The following is a 21,873-nucleotide window of genomic DNA, read 5'->3' on the forward strand; positions in this document are numbered from 1 at the left end:
GTACATGACCCGACCCGACACAAATCTGCACTTTAACAATATTAAAACACAGACTTTTATTGACAAATATTAATTTAAAATGTACAGGAAGAGCAACAACATCTCAGATCCAAAACAGACGGAATTATTTTAACTTAAAGTCACGACGTCGCTGCTCACGGCTCGGGGGTCACATGATAAACACTGGACGGTTTTGGTTGGTTTAGAGCTTTGATAAAAACGTGTGTGTGAACCTCCTCCTCACTGCAGCTCAATGTGTCGTTTGAAATGTGAAAAATATATATTATATTTTCTGTAACTCTCACTGACGTCTCAAACCTGCGTTATACACAAGGACTGAATATAAATGGACGTAGCCAACGTGGTGTTATAACCAGGAAGTGATCATGGGCGCGTTTCCGGCTCCAATTCACTTTCTGTGTAAAATCTGTGTCCTCTCTCTGTCTCTTCTCCTTCGACTCGTCATTCTGGTCTTAAATGTTCGTATTAACCCTCTACATGATCCTGGGGTTTTTATTTCACTATTGTGTCTGTAAATCAAGATATGAACATTAATAACAGACAAATCAGGTCCTTCTTTCCCCGACGTCACTCCCGTTAGCGTTAGCAACAGGTTTGATTGACAGCGTCGCTAAGGGCGGGAAGGGGCGTTACCTTCAACAGTCTCGCTCCTGATTGGTTCTTTGGTAACTGCTTTAGCTTCGAAGAGCAGGGAGGAATTACAGGAATGAACCCTTAACGACATCATCCAGTACTAAGAGTTATAAATAATTCTCTCAAATATAGAGTCCACGTTTTAAATAACTTCATTTTTCATATATTATTAAATTACATTTCAAGCGTTTCCGGCGGCGCAGCGTAAACCCTCGACGGAATCATTTTATCTATACAAACTTTGGAGTTGGTGGTGCGTAGCGAGGTCCGCCACCTGCTCGTCCCCATGGAGACCGTATCGCTTCGCCTGAAATGTTCCACAGAATGGCATTAAAACTTCTCTATTTCCATGGAGACAAGCTGCGCAAAGTAACTGTGTTTTTCAAGTCAGATTTTAGCGATAACAGTAAACAAATGTGATAATCAGATGTGGAACATTGATAGGTGATGGATAAACCCATTTAAAAAGTTCCACAGTGCACCTTTAGTACCGGTAATCAGTTTTTATGGTGTTGATAATGAAGCAAAATGCCTAATCTGATGCTTTTTTGGTTTAGGGGAGCCACCGTAGTCTTTTATCACTGACATACAGCAATAGAAGATGAATGAACGATGAGCGTGGTCAGTTTTAGCAAAATAAAACAGGTTTGAAAAGCACAAAATACGTTTGGCTTTCAGTAAAGACGAGACGTAGCTCAGATAGCAGCTCCTTCTCTGACTGAGCTGTTCCAGATTTACGCCAAAACCCCCAAAATAAAACAGATTTTCCGTTTTGAGTCATGGTTTTGCTCCCTCAGAATGCTCCCGAGAGGCCCCTCTTTCAGTCCGACTTGTGTTATCTCCCATCGTCTCCTCTGCTGTGAGACGTTCTGCCCTCTCGTTCACATTATAGCGATTTTCTTTGGTCTGAGCGCAGGTTCCTTCGGGTTCGTGGGAAGGTCGTGGGCAGGTCGAGGGTCTTTGACAAACAGGGAGAGTTTTGGCAGTTTGTTTCTGATTTCGTTGGTCAGTGCCCGCCTCCGCTCCGGGATTCCCCCGTCACCCAGTCTATGATGATGAACGACAAGCTCATGATCATGAAGATGAAGCCAAGGCCAGCGAAGCACGCCGCCTAGTGGAGAAAGAGAGACATTACAGTTTCAGGAATCACCAGAGGGTTTTTCATCATTTTAGAGCAGTGTTATTCCTGTTGTTGTTTTCATATTTTGTCATAGTTTTTGTCAGTATAATTTTACATCAAGGCTCTAGATAAATGTAACTCCCCACAAGCTGCGTGCCCTAAAAACTATAAAAAGCTTTAAACTAGTTCAAAATACAGCAGCCAGGCTCTTACAGGAACTAAGAGAATAGAGCACATCACCCCAGAGCTGGAGTCCCTTCACTGGTTTCTGTCCAGTTTAGAATTTCATTTAAAGTTCTCCTCCTGACCAGAGACTGTATATATGTGTATATATATATATATATATATATATATATATATATATATATATATGTAAACTATACAATTCAATTAAATGTATTTTTGTAAAGCCCAAAATCACAGCAGCGTCGCCTCTTTGGGCTGAACATGAGATTTAACCAACAGAAATTTAGAAAATCAACAATTAAACAGAAACAGACAAACAAGCAAATGGAGAAGTGTCCCAGAGCGCCCCCTGTACTTAGACCCTCCTCCTCGCCAAAGAAAAACTAAAAAAAAAAAACAGTGGGAAAACCACAGTGAAGGAGAGATCCACTCCCCTGGACACAAACGAACACCAATATGCATCCATTTATAGTTAGAAGAGCCAGAGCCGCTCAACTAAGAGCCAGAGAGGGGCCCACCCCAGCCAGGCACCGGGTCATCCAGCCAGGTGAGGGCGGGGAGGGTCGGGGTCCACAGATATATACAGTCTATGGATAAAGAGGCTCCACAGTCTCTACATTTAAGACCAGGCTTAAAACATTCCAGGCCGGTCAGGAGCAGAAATAAAACCTGCAGTTTTCGTGAAGCTGCCTCAGGAGCAGCTTCGGGGGAACATGGTGACCTGAGCACTGTCCTCTGTTTCCTCCTGTTTTCCGGACACATCTGCAGCGCGTCCATCTGAGTACAGGGGGCGCTCTGGGACACTTCTCCACTTGTTTATCTGTTTCTGTTTCATTGTTGATTTTCTAACTTTCTGTTGGTTAAATATTTCTCACATTCAGCCCAAAGAGGCGACACTGCTGTGATTTTGGGCACAACAAAAATAAATTGAATGAAATACTTTACTAAACTAAAATGGCATTAAGAGAAGGATGAGAGGCTCCCACTGAAACAGCCTCAGTCCTGAAACAAACATCTGAGTTTCATGAAGCAGAGCCTTTATTATTACGATGAGATGAGTCCACAACAGACTCATTATGTTTATTTCTACTCTTTTTTCCATTAAAAGAACAATTTCCTCTAATTTCACAACACAGGCCTGACTCACATGACCCCTTCTGACCCCTTCTGACCCCTTCTGACCTCTCCTGACCCCTCCTGACCCCTCCTGACCCCTCCCGCTTCACCACAGACCTGCTCTTCTGGAACATTTATCCGTCATATCTTAAGACGCACTGACCCGATTCTGATACTTTAGGTTTAAGGATCTGCCGATACTCGATATCAACTGATACCAGAGACTGAAAAGAGCATTTATTTCCGTTAAATTCAAATAAAATAAGACAAAACTGATCTAAATGTGTTTATAGAGCTGTATAGAGCTCTCAAGTAACGACAGAACAGCTTTGTATAAATAAAAGTTCAAACATTCTGAGACTTTCTGGGCGACTACGACGTGTGAAAAGTCTCATTACATCAGTTTATCAGATCCAGCTGTGTTTTTAGTATCGACTCTGGCTCCAATTCACTTTACATTGAAAACAGCCTGTGGTCTAGAGCATCATCAACTCGTACCTGGATCTTGTTTCTTGAAAGCAAAGGCTCCGTCTCTTCAGGAACAATCCGGATGTAAAATATTCCCGGCAGGATGAAGATGAGGCTGGGGGCAGAGGTCGCACCTGGAAAAAACAAACAAACAAACAAACAAAAGAAACAACATTACAAGTGAGATTTGGATGTTGTAACTATTAAAATAGAGATTCGATCTGTAAAACTCACCGATAATGCCGAAGATGTCGCGAATGGAGGGCACGAAGATGACGAGCAGATTGACCAGGAAGATGAGGGAACACGCGATTAAAATGTGTCTGGCCCAATGGAACGGTTTGTCTGGGAACAGGATCTGCTGCACCGCCCTCCTGATCTGCAAGAGCACGGAGCTGATCAGACGCTGCACACAACCTACGAGTTTACAACCTACGAGTTTACAACCTACGAGTTTACAACCTACGAGTTTACAACCTACGAGTTTACAACCTGACACTTTACAATAAGAAAACAAATCCACTAATTATTCTCAATTTCGATGCCATTTTGAGAACCTTCTTCATTCAAAAGATGCTAAACGGTCACATGTTCATTCAGCGCTTTACATCAAGAACCGCTCCCCAATTCACTCACACATTCACGCACCAGTGTGTTGCCCAAGGGAGCGGAGTTTGAACTGTGAACCTTCAGATCAGCGGACAAACACTCAAATACATTTTTACAATATTACAAGATTTTTGATTTTAAATGGTTAGTAGCTGTCACCAGTCATACTCTGCCTGGACTAAAAACAAAAATCTCCACCTGGATTTAACTCAGCGAATAGATCTGAGCCTACAGGTACGAGTCAGGTCTAGGTTCAGCAACAGTCTGAGGTCAGCTGACACCTGAAGAGACTGAAGGACCAGGTTATTCCATCAGTGGATTTTTGGGCATATTCCAAGACGACGATGCCACGATTCAAGAGTGGATCAGGAGCAGAGACGTCATTTTCACACACGTCCACCACAGAGTCCAGACCTTAACCCCAGTGAGAATCTTTGTGCTGAAGCTTTGAGCAGCGTCAGACTCCACCATCATCAATGCAACAGGAGAAACATTAAAGCAACAACTGGATGGAAATAAATCTGTGACGTTGGAGAAGAGAAATCGAAACAATGACACAGAGAATGTGACGTAATTAAAGCTAAAGGAACAAACAAATATTAGAGTGTGGGATGGTTTTTTTGGTCAGACAGTGTATTTTTAGTCAGTCTGAACCCAAAACAGTCCAGTTGACTTGATAAACATTACAAAAAACAAAGTTAAATCTGTCAACTGGATAAAACTTCAGTTCAGAACTTAAGAAGCGTCTTCACTCCTACAACGATTTGTCCAGTGACAGATTTAACTTTGTTTTTTGTTATGGAACTGACCTGAACGACTGAGGCATTACACAAACATTATGAACATGATAAACACATGAAGATCTTCAGCGTGTCTCCAGAATCCTGCGGAGTTAAAACGTGAATAATCCTGATCCTGTTGCAGTCTCGTGCTTTGTCTAACGTCTTTTTCCTCGACCTCACACAGTCTCACAGCTGAGGCCTTGACTTTATCGTCATGTGAAAAACACAGATAAAAGAACCAGCGTCAAACTCGGACCTTGAAGAACAAAAGACTTAAGAGACACTTCTGCAGCTAAAACCTCCACCTTCATCATGAACAAAACAATCGCCTTGATACAGATCCACTATGTGCAGTTCTTACGCCAAAGGCCACACGCAGTGATGTCACTCAGAACCACGGACTGTTTATATGAATGGACAGAGCTAACCTGCTGCCGCCGCTGCGTTCCAAAAACAGGAAGTGATCATGTGCGCACTTCCGGGTTGAAACTGTCCCCTCTCTCTGTCTCTGCTGCTTCAGACTCATTTTGGTCTTAAATGTTCATATTAACCCTCTACATGATCCTGGGGTTTTTATTTCACTATTGTGTCTGTAAATCAAGATATGAACATTAATAACAGACAAATCAGGTCCTTCTTTCCCCGAGGTCGCTCCTGTTAGCGTTAGCAACAGGTTTGATTGACAGTGTTGCAAAGGGCGGGAAGGGGCGTTACCTTCAACAGCCTCGCTCCTGATTGGCTCTTTGGTTGCTATGATACTTGCGGTCGGAATTCCAGACATGTAACTCGTCTCCAGATTAGGGATGGGACGATATACGATAATATCGTTAATCGCGATAAATAAGGTCCGCAATTAATCGTTCGTGGCATTTTTTAATAATCGCGATCATTGTGCACGATTATAATCGCCTTTACGGCATCACACAGCCTCATGTTTCCAGTTCCAATACAACGTTTATATGTTAGTTCTGGTGTTTGCCCACTCTGACATAGCAATGACACTTGTAGCTTCTGTGCTTATCTCTGTCTGAACTATATTCTGTCAGATATCAACAATAAACAAAGTCTGATCCGTAACTCTCCACAGGAACGTACCAGTGCGCGCCTCACCCGTGCGCACAGATGAGACGCTAATGTGTGCACATCTTAGATTTTTACCTACAATAATACAAACTGCAGAATAAAACAACACCTTTTAAACAATAGACAAATTAAGTCTAATTCATACAGCTGAACACAAATGTGCCAGAGCGCACGGTCCGAATGCGCACTGTGTGCACAGGAGCAAAGCTAACGATTATACACGGTATAATTTACGTACAATTAAGTCAATAGCAGAATAAACCACACTTACCGATCGAGAACAGCATCCAATCCATAAAAAAATAAGGTCCTTTACTCCTGAGTCCACTGTGGGATCTTTAATCTTTGCCATGAACCGCTCCAGGTCCGAGATGCCTCTAGTTTAACTTGTACAAACATCCACAGTGTCCTCGGTCACGTACTCCCTTTGGTTTGTCCGTTTCGTCATGTTTAAAACGCAAAACAACAGTGCGTAAAATGCGCCATTATGCACACATTTCTGCATCCACTCGTTTCCCAATTCACCAAAGTGCCTTAATTTAAAAAAAATTAAGTCTTCGTCGACGGGCACTTGCGTCACTTCCGGCGCAACAAGGACCGGTCCATTTCTCCAGCATGACATTGAGGAGTACACATTTTCTTCCGGGTACGTCTGTTTACGGAAAACCATGGCATGTGATACGTCATCCTGTCCCGCTGCTCATTGGCTGTCTGCGGGCTCAGTAACCCACAACCCCCACCTTATTGGCCAACATTGGTGTCAATCACAAGCTAATACGTGTGTTTAGCACTGGGGAACAAAGTTGGCGCTGTCAGAAGTTTATTATGCCTGAAATCGACTAAAGAAAGGCAAAGAAGTGACGGAGCAGATTTCATATTTGGAGTACTTTCCTGCAGCAGATTGGACATAATTTCTTGACTGGAATATATTCTCTGGACCTTTACGGAACAAATGAGACCAACGTTGTGTGAATATGTTGATGTTTGACAGAACCAGAGCGCTCAATGGTAAGTGAAGTCCAGATTCACACTTTGTGACTTTTCTATAAAAACGTCTTTCCTGTCAGCACTGTGGTGATTGCAGGTGAAAATGGTTTGCATATCCAGAAAGACAAGCGCCGCAGCTTTCATTTGATGTGTAGATTGTTTGTGTGGGTGACGCAGAAGTGTATGTACATTGCTGTAAAGTTGTAAAGTAGGCCCGGGCCGTCGGAACGTTAACAGGTTAATAATTATCGCGATAATATCGTTAATCGCGATTATTTTGGCCACGATAATCGTGAGTCTAAAATTTAATATCGTCCCATCCCTACTCCAGATTAGCCCCTATACCTGCTCTAGCCTCGATGAGCTGGACGCCGCGGGTGACTTCACACTCACTCCACGTCTTTACAGCCTGTGGTGACGTCACGCTCACGTCTTTACACCGTCCGTGTCAGAGACGTCGTTGTTGACGATGTGACAAATTCGTTTCTTTATATAAAGCTTTTGTAAATCCACCTGTCACTCACTCGTTTGAACTCTCTAAACTCTACAATAAACAGGACATTACAAAAGCTACATGACGTAACTTTACTGTTTGAGGGCCGACCTCCTGCTTGTGCACCGGGAGATGTTATTGCTTTACTGGAATGTTCCACAGTATGGCATTATTAATTAACTAAATTGTATTTATTTCAATTAAAGGAGTTTATATGGCTAAAACATGTATTCTCGTTGTGGGTCACCTCTCCATGGATCTGATCTGTGCGTTGGGTTGTGGCCCAGTGCACCACGTGGTTGCTAGGTAGAATTCCCTAGTGTGATGTCATGATTTCTAACCAGGAAGTAAAATGTGAACCTAAACAAACTGGGGAAAAGAATTGTAATTTTTAGTGAAATCTTAAATATAATGATCTTAACTGTGTTTTAGTCGCGTGGTCCGACCCGTCAGCGGCGCTTTAATGCCATACTGTGGAACATTCTAAGGCAAAGCAAAAACCTCTCCAAGCAGGCGGCAAAGATCCACCAGGAAAGTCACACAGTGCATCTTTAAGAGCCTGTTTCTTACCGGGAACAGGACGACGGGGACGGTGAGCGTGACGGCGGCGAGCACGGCCAGACGCACACACAGGATCAGCACGTCCAGAGGGTTCACGCGGATGTACGTGTGGAGCAGCTCCGACTCCACGGCCCCTGAGAAACACAACACGAGTCAGAGTCTGCACTGACGCCACGCTGGGGGTGATCTGCATGTAGCTCTATGGTGGAATGTTCAGCAGTTACCATGAAGACTCAATGCACACTCCCAAAAAAACTTTTAACTCGTCTGAAAACGCAAGAAAAAAATCCCAAAGTGATTTAAAGAGCTCATGTTTAGGAGCCTGTGTCAGTCTGAGCTCATCGTCCTGTTTAGAGTTTGATTTTACACAAAAAGATGAAACTGACTCACTGAAAAACTGTTGGCTAATGCTAATGCTAATGCTAGTGCTAATGCTAGCTTGTGACTGTGGTGTTATTTGAGAGGGTCTTGTTTAACGGCACAAATCCCCTGTTGTATTTCAGATAAGTCAGTTCTTTATGGTCAAAATGTGTTAAAACAAAACTCAGATTAAAGTCTAACAGAGCCTCAGACAGAGCAGTGCCTCCAGTTAGAATCACACGCCCAGAGAATGTGAGAGTAAAGAAAACACTGCTGTGTGTGTGCGTGGGTGTGTGCGTGTGTGTGTGTCTAATTAAACACAAGTTATTGCAGAACAAACAGAGCAAAGAAAATAAACCAGGGCTAAACCAGGACTAAACCAGGACTAAACCAGGTCTAAACCAGGACTAAACCAGGACTAAACCAGGTCTAAACCAGGACTAAACCAGGTCTAAACCAGGACTAAACCAGGACTAAACCAGGTCTATCAGAATCAGGATCTAATTTTAATTCATAGTTACACAAAAGTAATTTGAACTTTTTGGGCTTTACCGTAAAAAGTGAGGTATCCAAAGATGGCGGTGAGCAGGTACATGACGAACATGGCCAGGATGGAGATGTTTGCCACCTTCTGCATACGACCACGGTTTGCACTACAACAACACAGATAATAATAATGATAATAATAATAATAATATGTTTGGTTCTGTTATGTCTTTATTCTAATCTCTTGCCGTCACACTTCACATTGATGACGTTTTATCTGCTCTAAACGGGCTGGACTCACTTTCGGAGCTCGGTGTAAATCGGGAGAACCTCAGGGTGACAGACAAAAGCAAACGCCAGGATGGGGATGGTGTACGCCGTCTGTAAAGAAAGAACGGTCATTATTATTATGGCTTAAAAACGTCGGGATTTAAATATGAGACTGATTTTGCTTTAGTTTTTCATATCGATTCCATTATATTTGTTGAACCTGAGCATTTCTATTGACTAGACCCGAGATCTCACTGTATCACGACACAAATCTGCATTTTGACTTAAGTGTTTTGCTCAAGGACACAACAGCAGGTCGGCTATGTCCATTTACATAAACAGTCTGTGGTTGTGATGCCGTCACTCGCCTCAGATTTGATGGTAAACATCTTTGCTTCACAGAACTCGTCTGGATCCACAGTGTGAGTTTGGCTGCTGTTGTGGAAATCCTCCAGAGGACACGGGATGTTGAACTTCTTGTAAATAACCTGGACGTGGCACAAAGTAAATATCGACTCATTCTGTGCAAACACCGTCTGTAACGTCAGGGAAATAACTCACGGAAATCAGGAAGAAAACCATACAGGACAGAGAGAAGCCGCTGGTGTATCCCAGATAACCTGGAGGAGCGAGGAAAACAGGTGAGAAGTGAGCACGTGAACGAATGAACGAACGAACGAGTGTTTACTTCAGCTGTTTAAAATATAATGTACATAATATTCATAAATATATCTTTATCTTTACGAGCCTCAAAATAAAATTAACCCAAAAGATGTTGTCTCCGGTTTGTCACACCTTCCATTTTTGTGATTTTTGTGATTTGTCTGATCCGTTCACCTAAAAGTTTTACATTATATTCACATTTTTTGAGTATTTTTCATATATTTAACTTTAACTTCATTCTTATATTTGTTACATATCAGTGTTTTTAGATTTTTTAAAGTGAAAAATAGTTCCTCCTCTTAAGTTCTCCCTGAGCGTCTGTCCATGTTCCAGTAGAACGTTGAGATCAAAGCTCGAGGGGGCGGGGCTTATCAGTCTCCCTCTGTGTGTTAGAACAGTTCAATCTATAAATGTTTTTAAGTCTTTGTTGAAAACTCACTGGGTTTGAACACGAGCTGAGTGAGACTCCTGTATGGTTTTGTTTTATCGTGTTTTTGTACGTTTTGTTTTCTATGATTGCACTTTATATCGTCTTTGTGCAGAACTTTGGGCAGCTGTGAGTGTTTTTAAAAGTGCTTCATAAATAAATTTTACTTAAGTTCATCCCACAGACTCTTTAAGTATTGACCGAGTGAGTACGACGTCTGTTATTAATGTTCAGATCTTGATTTACAGACACAATAGTGAAATAAAAACCCCAGGATCATGTAGAGGGTTAATACGAACATTTAAGACCAGAATGAGTCTGACAGACGCAGAGACAGAGAGAGACACAGTTTTAAAAAAAACAAACTAAAAATATAAAATAAAAAAACTCAAAATAACAACCCCCCCCCCCTCCCAAAAAAAAACCCCACCCAAAAACCAAAAAAAACTCCTCAAAATAACAAACAATAAATAAATGAAATCAAAATAACTAAAAAAAAAAAAAAAACTCAAAATAACAGAAAAAACACAAAAAATCAATATAACAAATAATAAATAAATGAACTCAAAATAATAAAAGAAAAACTTAAAATAACAAAAAAAACTCAAAATAACTGGAAAAAAATCTAAATAACAAAAAAATAAATAAATGAATTCAAAATGACCTAAATAAAAAAAAAAAAAAAAAAAAAACTACTCTCAAAATAACAAAAAAAAACAAACAAACTCAAAATAACTTAAAAAATGAGATAAAACATGTCTGATTTGTCTGTTATTAATGTTCATATCTTGATTTACAGACACAATAGTGAAATAAAAAGGATCATGTAGAGGGTTAATACGAACATTTAAGACCAGAATGAGTCTGAAGCAGCAGAGACAGAGTCGATGAAATTGCGCCCATGACCACTTCCTGTTTGTAACGCGGCAGTAACAGTTCAGTTTCACATTTGTTCTGAGCTTCTGTGTTTTAAAAATATCTTTCTCTCAGATTCACATTCAGCTTCAATCATCTCAAACCCACAACACGAACTAAAAGGAGACATGACAAACGAGACAAAAGTGTGTCTACGATGGAAAACATACCGAGCTGTTTCATGAGAGCTAATGGGAGGATGATGCCAATGCTAACAATGATGATCAAGTAGTTTCCATTCAGGAACCACTCTCTGAAGAACAGCACAAACACATGTAAAACAAAACTGAAACATGAAAATGAGGACGCAGAAAAGCCCGAGGTGGTCTCCAGACTCACCCCGTGTTCGTCGTCTGACCGAGGAACGCCAGGATCACCAACGGGAGCTCGGACTTTACAATAAATAAATAACTGGACATGGCTAAAAAAAGAAGAAAAACACAGAATTTGATGATATTTCCTCGTAGAAATAATTCAAAACAGTCGGATTACGTCATACCTCCAATGTTATGAACTGTGATAATGACGGCCGCCAGCATTTTCCCTGGAGCTCCAAAGGCTCTGTTCCCGAGCTGCTCATAGGCCCGGATTCCTGCGCTCGCACAAACCAACGCACAAACCAACGCGCAAACCAACGCACAACAGAACACACAAAAGACACACGGTCATTATATAAAGTAAAGACACAGCAGAGAGAACGGCCCCAAACTCACCAACAACTCCAGCACTTTTGAGCAGCAGATGGATGGAATACGCAGAAAGAACCGCAATGAAGATCAGCAAGATCCTGAAGACACAAAAGAGAGAAAAGAAAAACATGAGACGAAAGAGAGAAAAGAAAAACATGAGACACAAAAGAGAGAAAAGAAAAGAAAAACATGAGACGAAAGAGAGAAAAGAAAAGAAAAACATGAAAGAGACAAACTCAGCAAGACAAAAAGAATCAGAAATAATCGTCAAATGAACATTAAAAGAGAAAAGACAGAATAAAAACATTTCAGTCACAGGCACAAAACCTCAGGACTGAACCAGGACTAAACCAGGACTGAACCAGGACTAAACCAGGACTAAACCAGGACTGAACCAGGACTAAACCAGGACTAAACCAGGACTGAACCAGGACTAAACCAGGACTGAACCAGGACTGAACCAGGACTAAACTGGGACTAAACCAGGACTGAACCAGGACTGAACCAGGACTAAACCAGGACTAAACCAGGACTAAACCAGGACTAAACCGGGACTAAACCGGGACTAAACCGGGACTAAACCAGGACTAAACCAGGACTGAACCAGGACTGAACCAGGACTAAACCAGGACTAAACCAGGACTAAACCAGGACTAAACCAAGACTGAACGAAGTCTAAACCAGGACTAAACCAGGACTAAACCAGGACTAAACCAGGACTAAACCAGGACTAAACCAAGACTGAACGAAGTCTAAACCAGGACTAAACCAGGACTAAACCAGGACTAAACCAGGACTAAACCAGATCTAAACCAGGACTAAAGTGTGGAGAGTTTATGTTCTGTTCTTTGGATCTTGTCGTTTCACGTTGTAGATCTTCAAATATAAAAATAGCCACAGAAAACGAGTCAAAGTCTTTGGACCTTTACGTTCAGAAAACCATAATTGTCAGTATAAGATGAGACAGAATAAACTTTGATTTGTCCCACACTGGGGAAATTACAGTGTTGTAACATAAAGCTAAAGAACAGAAGAAGAAGAAGAAGAAGAAGAATGAAAACTCCAAAGGCTCTGACAGGTTTAAAACAGTAAAAACTAAATGTCTCTGGTTTAACTCGTGTTTGTTTTGATGGTTAAATATTAAAGTTTGTTTGGAGCCTGGTTTATTTCTCGTGTCTGGTTCAGTCGTGTTTTTTTTTGCAGAGCTGTGGAACATTATCTGGTTAATGAACAGTGATAATTATTCAGAACTGTAAGAACTGAAATAACTCCTGTGACCTTTGTAGAAGCAGCAGACGTTTGATCCAATCTTTACTTCAAAAAGACACTTTGAAAACTTTGAAACACTTTGAAAATGTGTTTAGTTACAGAATACTGAAATACCTGCAGTAAAAATGTATTTTGTAACTTATTCAGACACACGGTCCAATCAGAGTACTGCGTTTTGATACTTTGAACACCATATTTTCATAGTTTGGGTACAACTTATACTCAGAGAAGTACTACATAACCTGAGTATCTGACTATATCATTTCACATCTTCGTTACGGTCACACTGACAACTGCATTTTTTCCTTCATTTTTATGCATTTTTGACTCTTTTTTTTACTTTTACATTATAGAGTAAAAACACAACACGGGATTAAAAACAGTTTTATGTTTGTTCTAATCTCACCTGCCTCAACACAAGAGAGTTTTAGATTGATATTTTTATATTTTTCTCACTGATTCTGTGCAGTTTGAATCTAAAACTTTCTGAATCACAAAGGAATGTTCATGGATTAGACGTAAAGTCACGGAAATTAAGTTTTTTTTCCAGCTGTTTGGGGTCAGTTACTGTGAATAATCATGAATTGGTTCCTTCACAAAAGCCACAGTTTCATTTTAAGTGTGAATATTATTGTTTTATTATTATTTTAAAGAGGTGAAGTCCGGGTCATGCAGCCGTGTCAGGGTTAAGTCTATTCTTTCTTTGCTGCTGTGGCTTTAGCTGCTCCGGCCCCTGCCACATAGCTGCGCTCTGATCCAAGTGGGCGTGGCCTGGACATGATCACACGGCCTAAATTTAACCACTCAAATCTGATTTGAGGAGGACGCGTCAAACGGGTCAGGATTTAGACTGAGGCAGGACACACTGGGACAGGACTGGAGGAAAATGGGAGTCATGACCAGAGCCCCCTCCCTCTGTCATGACCAGAGCCCCTCCCTCTGCGATGACCAGAGCCCCCTCCCTCTGTGATGACCAGAGCCCCCTCCCTCTGTGATGACCAGAGCCCCTCCCTCTGTCATGACCAGAGCCCCCTCCCTCTGTGATGACCAGAGCCCCTCCCTCTGTGATGACCAGAGCCCCTCCTTGAGTCATGTCCAGAGCCCCTCCCTCTGTGATGACCAGAGCCCCTCCCTCTGTCATGACCAGAGCCCCTCCCTGGGTCATGACCAGAGCCCCTCCCTGGGTCATGTCCAGCACAGTCACAGCTGGACCGTGGGTCTGGACCGTGGGTCTGTGTCCATATAAGGCTCTAGTGTTAAACTGATACAATGGTGTCGAGTAACAGAGACAGACCCACAGGAGACAGGTCGATATTAGAGGCAGAGACAGACGGATGAGAGACAGATGAGAGACAGATGGATGAGAGACAGACAGATGAGAGAGAGACAGATGAGAGACAGACAGATGAGAGACAGACAGAGCCCAGCCTTTTCACTAAGACTGAATCATTCTCAATAAACAATTTGTTCTTATTTAAATGTCCCATATTCCTCTATTTTCTGATCTGTTCTAATGTCACACACAGACCTGGAGTTGTGTTTTGTTTCATTCTCACATGTTTAACTCACAAACCTGCAGATTTAGGCTGAGTTCTTCTCTCAAACTGAAAAAAACACTCTGTTCCACCTTGTGATGTCATCATGTGGCGATACAGGAAGTGCTCCACTGTGTTTTTAAACTCCACACACCTTCATTTCTAGAATCATTTGGATCATTTCAGTCGTGGAGTTGTCTCTTATCTCGACTGAACTAAAGGTAAAAGGAGGAGGAGTTAACGTGAAAACTACCACTTGATGACATCACAAGGTGGAATGTCGCATTTTGATCTTTGTAGATGTAACAGACTAATAATAAAGTGACTCAAACATGTGTGAATGAAACAAAACACAACTCCAGGTCTGTTTTTGAGGAGGAAACATCATTAGAACATGGATTAAAGGGTCAGTTTGTGTGATGTTGGACCTTTCTATTTAAGTTGTATTTATTTTAAACTGTCTCTTTTCCTCAGTTTGATGTTTGTGCCATAATATGATAAATGCAAAGTTTCTTAAACCAATATAACACGCTAAATATAAAAACATACAAATAATTATGAAATATTTAAATATGCAACAAGGAATGAGGGTCAAACTCAGGATCTTTGGTTGCTATGAACGGAATTCCAAATATTCCAAATTCTAGAGCCGCTGTGGGTGACGTCACTCTACACACACTACAAACACACTCTACACACACACACACACACACTCTTTTCTGTTCAGATTTACTCACACAAAAAGAACGATTCCCGTGTTGGACATCGCGAAGGCCAGTCCCAGGATCCCGCTGCCCATGATGGCGTTACTGAGGTTAAACACCGACATCCCGAATGACGTTTTTCCTTCAAACTGCAAAAGATTAAAGTATAAAATGTGTTTAAATATTTGGACGTGTAAAGGGTCAGAGGTCAGACACGCGGTCGTCACTTACATCTGTAAACTGTGACTCTTTCAGACCGTCGGCTTTGTGAGGTAGAAACTCTTCTCGCTCGGCGTTGATGGCGTCCAGGCCGTCGAAGCTGCGGACGTTTACATTGACACATTATTACAGACGGACAGATGGACAGATTGGATGAATTATTAGTTAATTCCAAACAAAACTCGTACCCATTTTCTTTGGCGTGTCCGTTCATCTTCTCGAGCTCCATTTTGATTGTCGACGTTGAATTATCTGAGGAGGGAGAGCAGACGTCGTTATGATGTACAGAGGGAGGGACTGACGTGTCTGATGTGTCCACTGTCCTCTGTCCACTCGAATTCTAAAGCACGAGACATGAAAACAGGAACCAGACATTCTAAATATTTACTGATCTTATGTTGAGGTTTGGCTTTTTAACTTTTAGACCAATCAGAAGAAGAAGAGTCTGTTTGAACCTTTTATGGTCAAAGCCGTTTAAATATATTCTTAATGTAAAATACAGACATAAACACAGGTCTGTCGCACTAATGTGGGACGTATCAGATCGAAGTAAAATCACTATTGGCCCCAGAACGTGTTTGTGCCATAGACTCGATATAGAAATGGACATAGCGAACTTGCTAGTCGCCGCGTTCCAAACAGGAAGTGATCGTGGCTGCGCTTCCAACTCCATCGACTCTGGCTCCAATTCACTTTCTACGTCTACTACTCTGTCTCTCCCTAAGGTCGCTCCCACTAGCGTTAGCAACAGGTTTGATTGACAGTGTTGCTAAGCGCCTGGTCCCCGTGGGCGGGAAGGGGCGTTACCTTCAACAGCCTCGCTCCTGATTGGCTCTTTGGTCGCTATGATACTCGTGGTCGGAATTCCAAATGTGGAACTCGGCTCCAAATTGGTTCCTATACCTGCTCTGGCCTCAATGAGCTTCATTTGGAGCTGAAGCTGTGGTGACGTCGCACTCAGTCACTTCTTTACACAGACTGTGGTTTGTACCAAAAACACCCACGAAAACTCCCACGAAAACTCTCACACTGCAGCTTTATATGAGCCTGAGTCACAGATAAAGACAGACGGCCTCGTTCTAATGTGAGTAATGTTTGAGTATGTTTGACTGTTTTTAGAGTATATCTGAGTATGTTTTTAGAGTATATCTGAGTATGTTTGAGTATGTTTTTAGAGTATATTTGAAGAGTATATTTGAGTATATTTTTAGAGTATATCTGAGTATGTTTTTAGAGTATATCTGAGTATATTTGTAGAGTATATCTGAGTATGTTTGAGTATGTTTTTAGAGTATGTCTGAGTATGTTTTTAGAGTATATCTGAGTATGTTTTTAGAGTATATCTGAGTATGTTTGAGTATGTTTTTAGAGTATGTCTGAGTATGTTTTTAGAGTATATCTGAATATGTTTGAGTATGTTTTAGAGTATATCTGAATATGTTTTTAGAGTATATCTGAGTATGTCTGAGTATGTTTTTAGAGTATATCTGAGTATGTTTTTAGAGTATATCTGAGTTCCGTGCACACTGGGCTGGTGCAGGGCGGTCTCGGTGGCACCAGGGGTCATGGGAGAGTCCGGTCTGGGGGCCACACTCAGGACTCTCACTCCTGACCCCAAGGACACGTTCACAAAGCAGTGTGCCATTCCACAGATCTCAGACGTCCCACTCGGAGGAGACGTCCGATACTGACAGATACAGACCGACGTTTGGGACAAAGACGTTCTGTGTAAATGTATCTAAACGTGGCCCCTTCCCCCTCGACCTTCTTAGCAGCATATTTGCACGGGTTCCCAGGGCCGGTGGCCAAGATACACAGGCCTAAGAAAGAGTTATTCTGATCTCCGCCTGGTTCTGTCACTTCAGAGACATTTTACAACCACACACTTCCATTTAAAGGCAAACCAGACGGACCTGAACTACTGGGGTCTTGTTTCATTTTTTACAAACAAACAAAAGACTGTGTGGTTTTAATAGAGCTCTGTAAAGAAACTACGACTGGGCTGGTTAATGATGATCTCGTCTTACAGTCATGTCCTGCTCTTTAATACTAAACTAAATCATATCTTTTAGTCGTATTCGCAAACACCTCACCTGCCCACAGATTCTTCTTTACAAACAGAAACAGAAGTAACACGGATAACACGTCTCGAACTCAAACAAACAGACTCCCATTCGCCACATGGCTCCTCATCTGATGCAAGAGCTGCTCCCTGTTGACTGTTCAGCTCCTCCACAAGGACACGCACACACACACGCACACACACTCTCACACACTCTCACACACTCTCACTCACCAGCCTCAGCCTCTGGAAAACCAACGGCAAAAAGTCCAAGAATAAATCCAGAAAATTCCAAGCTGTATATCCACAAACGGGAGACGTGACCGGTGTGATGTTTACGTACAGGACTGTGTGGAGCCGGGTGTAGTGTCCTGAGCTCTTTGGCAGTGAAACGAGAGCGAGGGAGATTACACACTATAGGAGGAGTAAACGGGAAGTGGGAGCACCTACAGTTAACCCTTTGTTCCACTGGTTCAGGTGCAGATGGCTTCTGGGGGAAAAAAAAAAAGGCAAAAGAGACCACTCCCCCAGGTTTCCACAATATGAACTGTTTATACATAGAAATACTTCAGTTATACATAAAAATAAAATACTTTCTACACTTTCTACACACACAGATGACATCAAATATATGAAGTAACATGTATGGGATTATGTAGTAATGACAAAAAGTTAAATAACTCCCTTTGCTTTGAGTTATTCAGTGTTTTTTACTGCATAATTCCATATATCTTCATTCATATATTGTGTATTTATATGTCTTCTGTGTGGAGATAAAAGGTATAAAGTAGTAAAAAATAAAAATAAACATTGACTGAGAGGGCGTGTCCAGACTTTTGATTACATTCATCCAGTTTGCTTTGTTATTACGCTCTTCAGATCTGTTCAAACATCTCAACACAATGTAGTTTATCGGCCCTTTATGTTGGATTTTAATTATGTAAGATAAAAAAAATACTATTGTTTATTTGGATTTTTGTAAATAGCTGTAAAAATAAAGTAGATTAAATGTAGTAAAAGATCATAAACGCTGGATCTACATAATCAGAATCTGACCCACGTCTCCACAAACGTCATTGTTGTATTTGTTGTAATCACAGGCGCAGTGAGAGTGACCGGTCTGCTGCGGTGGGGGTGGTTTGGACATGGCGGCCGCGCTCACAGCCCGCGTCCTGCTGGTTACACGGATGTTAATTAGCTTAGGAGATAAGTGCTTTTTTAAGATTACTCACATGTGATAGTACTTACGAGTGGAAACATGCTAACGCGCCGCCATAAGCCGACCCCAAATGGACATTAGGACCAGCACGAAAGAGAGGAAATGGACGAGGCATGCGACCGGACGAAAATAGAACGATCCCACAGATAAGCCTCAAAGATCCTGGGACCAGAACGAGATGGAGAACGAGCGGGTCCATAGCGACGACACAGTAAAGTAATAAGGACATTTAAATGGATCTGTGTGAAATCCACATTAGTAACTCACTTTAAATACTGTGTACGTGCGTATTCTTATTGTGAGCGGGATTGCCTCTCCACAGCACTGACGCAGACACATTTAAAGACACGCTACGCAACAATAACGTCGACACGGAGACAAACAGACCCAAAAATGTTACATAAAGCAAGTCGCAACTAAAGCCTCTTCACAAAATATGGCATAAATAGAACAAAAAAACCCAAAACAAAATAAATGTCTTTGGTTTGTAATTAGACCAGCCGACCCGCCCCTGTTGTATTCTCACATCTCACCACTAGATGCCACTGCAGTTTGATAGTGAGCACGGTTTGGCCTGAAGAAGAAGAAGAAGAAGGAGGACAAGAAGGAGGAGAAGAAGGAGAAGGACAAGAAGAAGGAGAAGGACAAGAAGAAGAAGAAGGACAAGAAGAAGGAGAAGGACAAGAAGAAGGAGAAGGACAAGAAGAAGAAGAAGAAGGAGAAGGACAAGAAGAAGAAGAAGAAGGAGAAGGACAAGAAGAAGAAGAAGGAGAAGAAGAAGAAGGAGAAGGACAAGAAGAAGAAGAAGGAGAAGGACAAGAAGAAGGAGAAGGACAAGAAGAAGGAGAAGGACAAGAAGAAGAAGAAGAAGGAGAAGGACAAGAAGAAGAAGAAGGACAAGAAGAAGAAGAAGGAGAAGGACAAGAAGAAGAAGGACAAGAAGAAGAAGGACAAGAAGAAGAAGAAGAAGAAGAAGGAGGAGGAGAAGGACAAGAAGAACAAGAAGAAGGACAAGAAGAAGAAGAAGGACAAGAAGAAGAAGGAGAAGAAGAAGAAGGAGGAGAAGGACAGGAAGAAGGAGAAGGAGAAGGACAAGAAGAAGAAGAAAGAAGAAGGAGAAGGACAAGAAGAAGAAGAAGAAGAAGAAGGACAAGAAGAAGAAGAAGGACAAGAAGAAGGAGAAGGAGAAGGACAAGAAGAAGAAAAAGGAGAAGGACAAGAAGAAGAAGAAGGAGAAGGACAAGAAGAAGAAGGACAAGAAGAAGAAGAAGAAGAAGAAGAAGAAGGAGGAGGAGAAGGACAAGAAGAACAAGAAGAAGGACAAGAAGAAGAAGAAGAAGGACAAGAAGAAGAAGAAGAAGGACAAGAAGAAGAAGAAGAAGAAGGAGAAGAAGAAGAAGGAGGAGAAGGACAGGAAGAAGGAGAAGGAGAAGGACAAGAAGAAGAAGAAAGAAGAAGAAGAGCGCACAAGTGAGGGTAGGAGGAGAGGGGGACAGGTCTCACCGCTGCCATCTACTGGTGAAAACAAATCACCTTCAATAGAAAGTGAATTGAAGCCACTTTCAATTCACTTTGGAGCCGGAAGCGCGTCCAGGCTCACTTCCTGTTTGGAGTGCGGCCGCAGGTTAACTATGTCCATTTATATAAACAAACCGTGACCCTCAAACTCACCTAAACAAACTTAAACAGATGTAACGAGGTCTCCAGATCAGATCAACACACTCGTCTCGCTCGGATCGCACTCGTGCAGTTTCTTCTCACACATTTTGTCTCGTGGCTCACTCTTTCACCACAGGTTTGACACACACGGGGAGGTTTCAGAGAAAGTTCAGAATCGTCACAGGCCACTTTCCGTTAACTGATAAAGTTCAACAGAGCTTCAGCCCAGAAACTCCCTTATTCGTCTTATCTCCACACAACACGTCCTCAAATGGAACTTAAATGAAACATGAGTCTTCAGAGCTTCACCGGGTTAAATACAAACTGTTCTTTATAACATTGAGTGACCCAGTTTGAAGTGAGCAGCTCATGAATGAAACTGCTTGAAATCTGATGCGTTTTTGTGTTTTCGTGGTCAAAAACATAAATCTTTGTGTTTTTATTCAGATCTAATCAAACTTCCATTGATGAAAACATTATTGTTCTGTTCAAGGGGTTATTCAAGTTCACAGATTAGACCTTAGATACACCCAAATTTAAACCTGGGTAACTTCGTAAAACATGTCAAAACACATAATTAGTCCCATATACAGTTGACAAGCAGGAATGTTAAATGAATGTTCTCCACGTCGCCTCGTGTTAGAACAAGGAACTGTCACTCTGTTCATTCATTGTTCCGCCCAGAGACCGGCTTCTTACAATAGCCCACTTACCTCAGGGTGCGTGTCAGCGGGACGCTCTGGTGTGGAACAGGAGGAGAGTGCGCTGAGGTTAAAGCCGTGGCCTGGATCCACGCTGGGCTCTTTGTGTGAGTCGTGTTCTCCTCTTACAGCTGCAGAAAACAGGAGAAGGAGAGAGCTGGTAAAAGCGCGCTAACTTAATTTCCTGTCATGTTACAAGCCCCTCCCCTTCTCCTTCCCTTTCTCCAGCCTCGTGTCGGACGATATAACATCATGGTTTGTTACCAGGGTCTGTCTCACACACAAGGGGATGTGTTTAAAATGTGTAATAATGTGAAATCTGATTCTAAACTACATAAACTGACACTTTTTGAGCTTAAATTCAACAGTCAGTCACTGTTACATCAAAAACAGACCTGGAGTTGTGTTTTGTTTCATTCACACATGTTTGAGTCACTTTATTATTAGTCTGTCACATCTCCAAAGCTCAAAATGCTCTGTTCCACCTTGTGATGTCATCAAGTGGTAGTTTTCAAGTTAACGGCTCCTTTTACCTTTAGTTTAGTCAAGATTTGCGAGGATTTCCAGGAGCTGAAATGATCCAAATGATTCTAGACACCACATGATGACATCACAAGGTGGAACCGGAGTGTTTTC

General features: G+C 41.8%; 1 protein-coding gene across 2 annotated transcripts; it reads right to left on the reverse strand.

Annotated features, from left to right (window-relative positions):
* Positions 1-43: 43 nt before the first annotated feature.
* On the reverse strand, positions 44-21,426 carry LOC117373272 (sodium-coupled neutral amino acid transporter 3-like). Of its 2 annotated transcripts, none has more exons than XM_055222830.1 (16): positions 21,250-21,426; positions 15,785-15,848; positions 15,609-15,696; positions 15,411-15,526; positions 11,894-11,967; positions 11,680-11,772; positions 11,520-11,601; positions 11,351-11,433; positions 9,737-9,795; positions 9,544-9,663; positions 9,207-9,286; positions 8,972-9,072; positions 8,069-8,193; positions 3,779-3,923; positions 3,575-3,678; positions 44-1,765 (listed from the first exon to the last, which is right to left on the reverse strand). In XM_055222830.1, exons 2-16 carry the CDS (start codon positions 15,823-15,825, stop codon positions 1,661-1,663), a joined length of 1,416 nt encoding a protein of 471 aa, XP_055078805.1. In that variant the 5' UTR covers positions 15,826-15,848; positions 21,250-21,426; the 3' UTR covers positions 44-1,660. The 2 variants fall into 2 exon arrangements, with proteins under 2 accessions (XP_055078805.1, XP_033825114.1); XM_033969223.2 differs by lacking the exon at positions 21,250-21,426 and adding an exon at positions 17,893-18,059 and having other exon boundaries at positions 98-1,765.
* Positions 21,427-21,873: the final 447 nt, after the last annotated feature.

This window comes from Periophthalmus magnuspinnatus, chromosome 7 (assembly GCF_009829125.3).
Source record: "Periophthalmus magnuspinnatus isolate fPerMag1 chromosome 7, fPerMag1.2.pri, whole genome shotgun sequence".
NCBI lineage: Eukaryota > Metazoa > Chordata > Actinopteri > Gobiiformes > Gobiidae > Periophthalmus > Periophthalmus magnuspinnatus.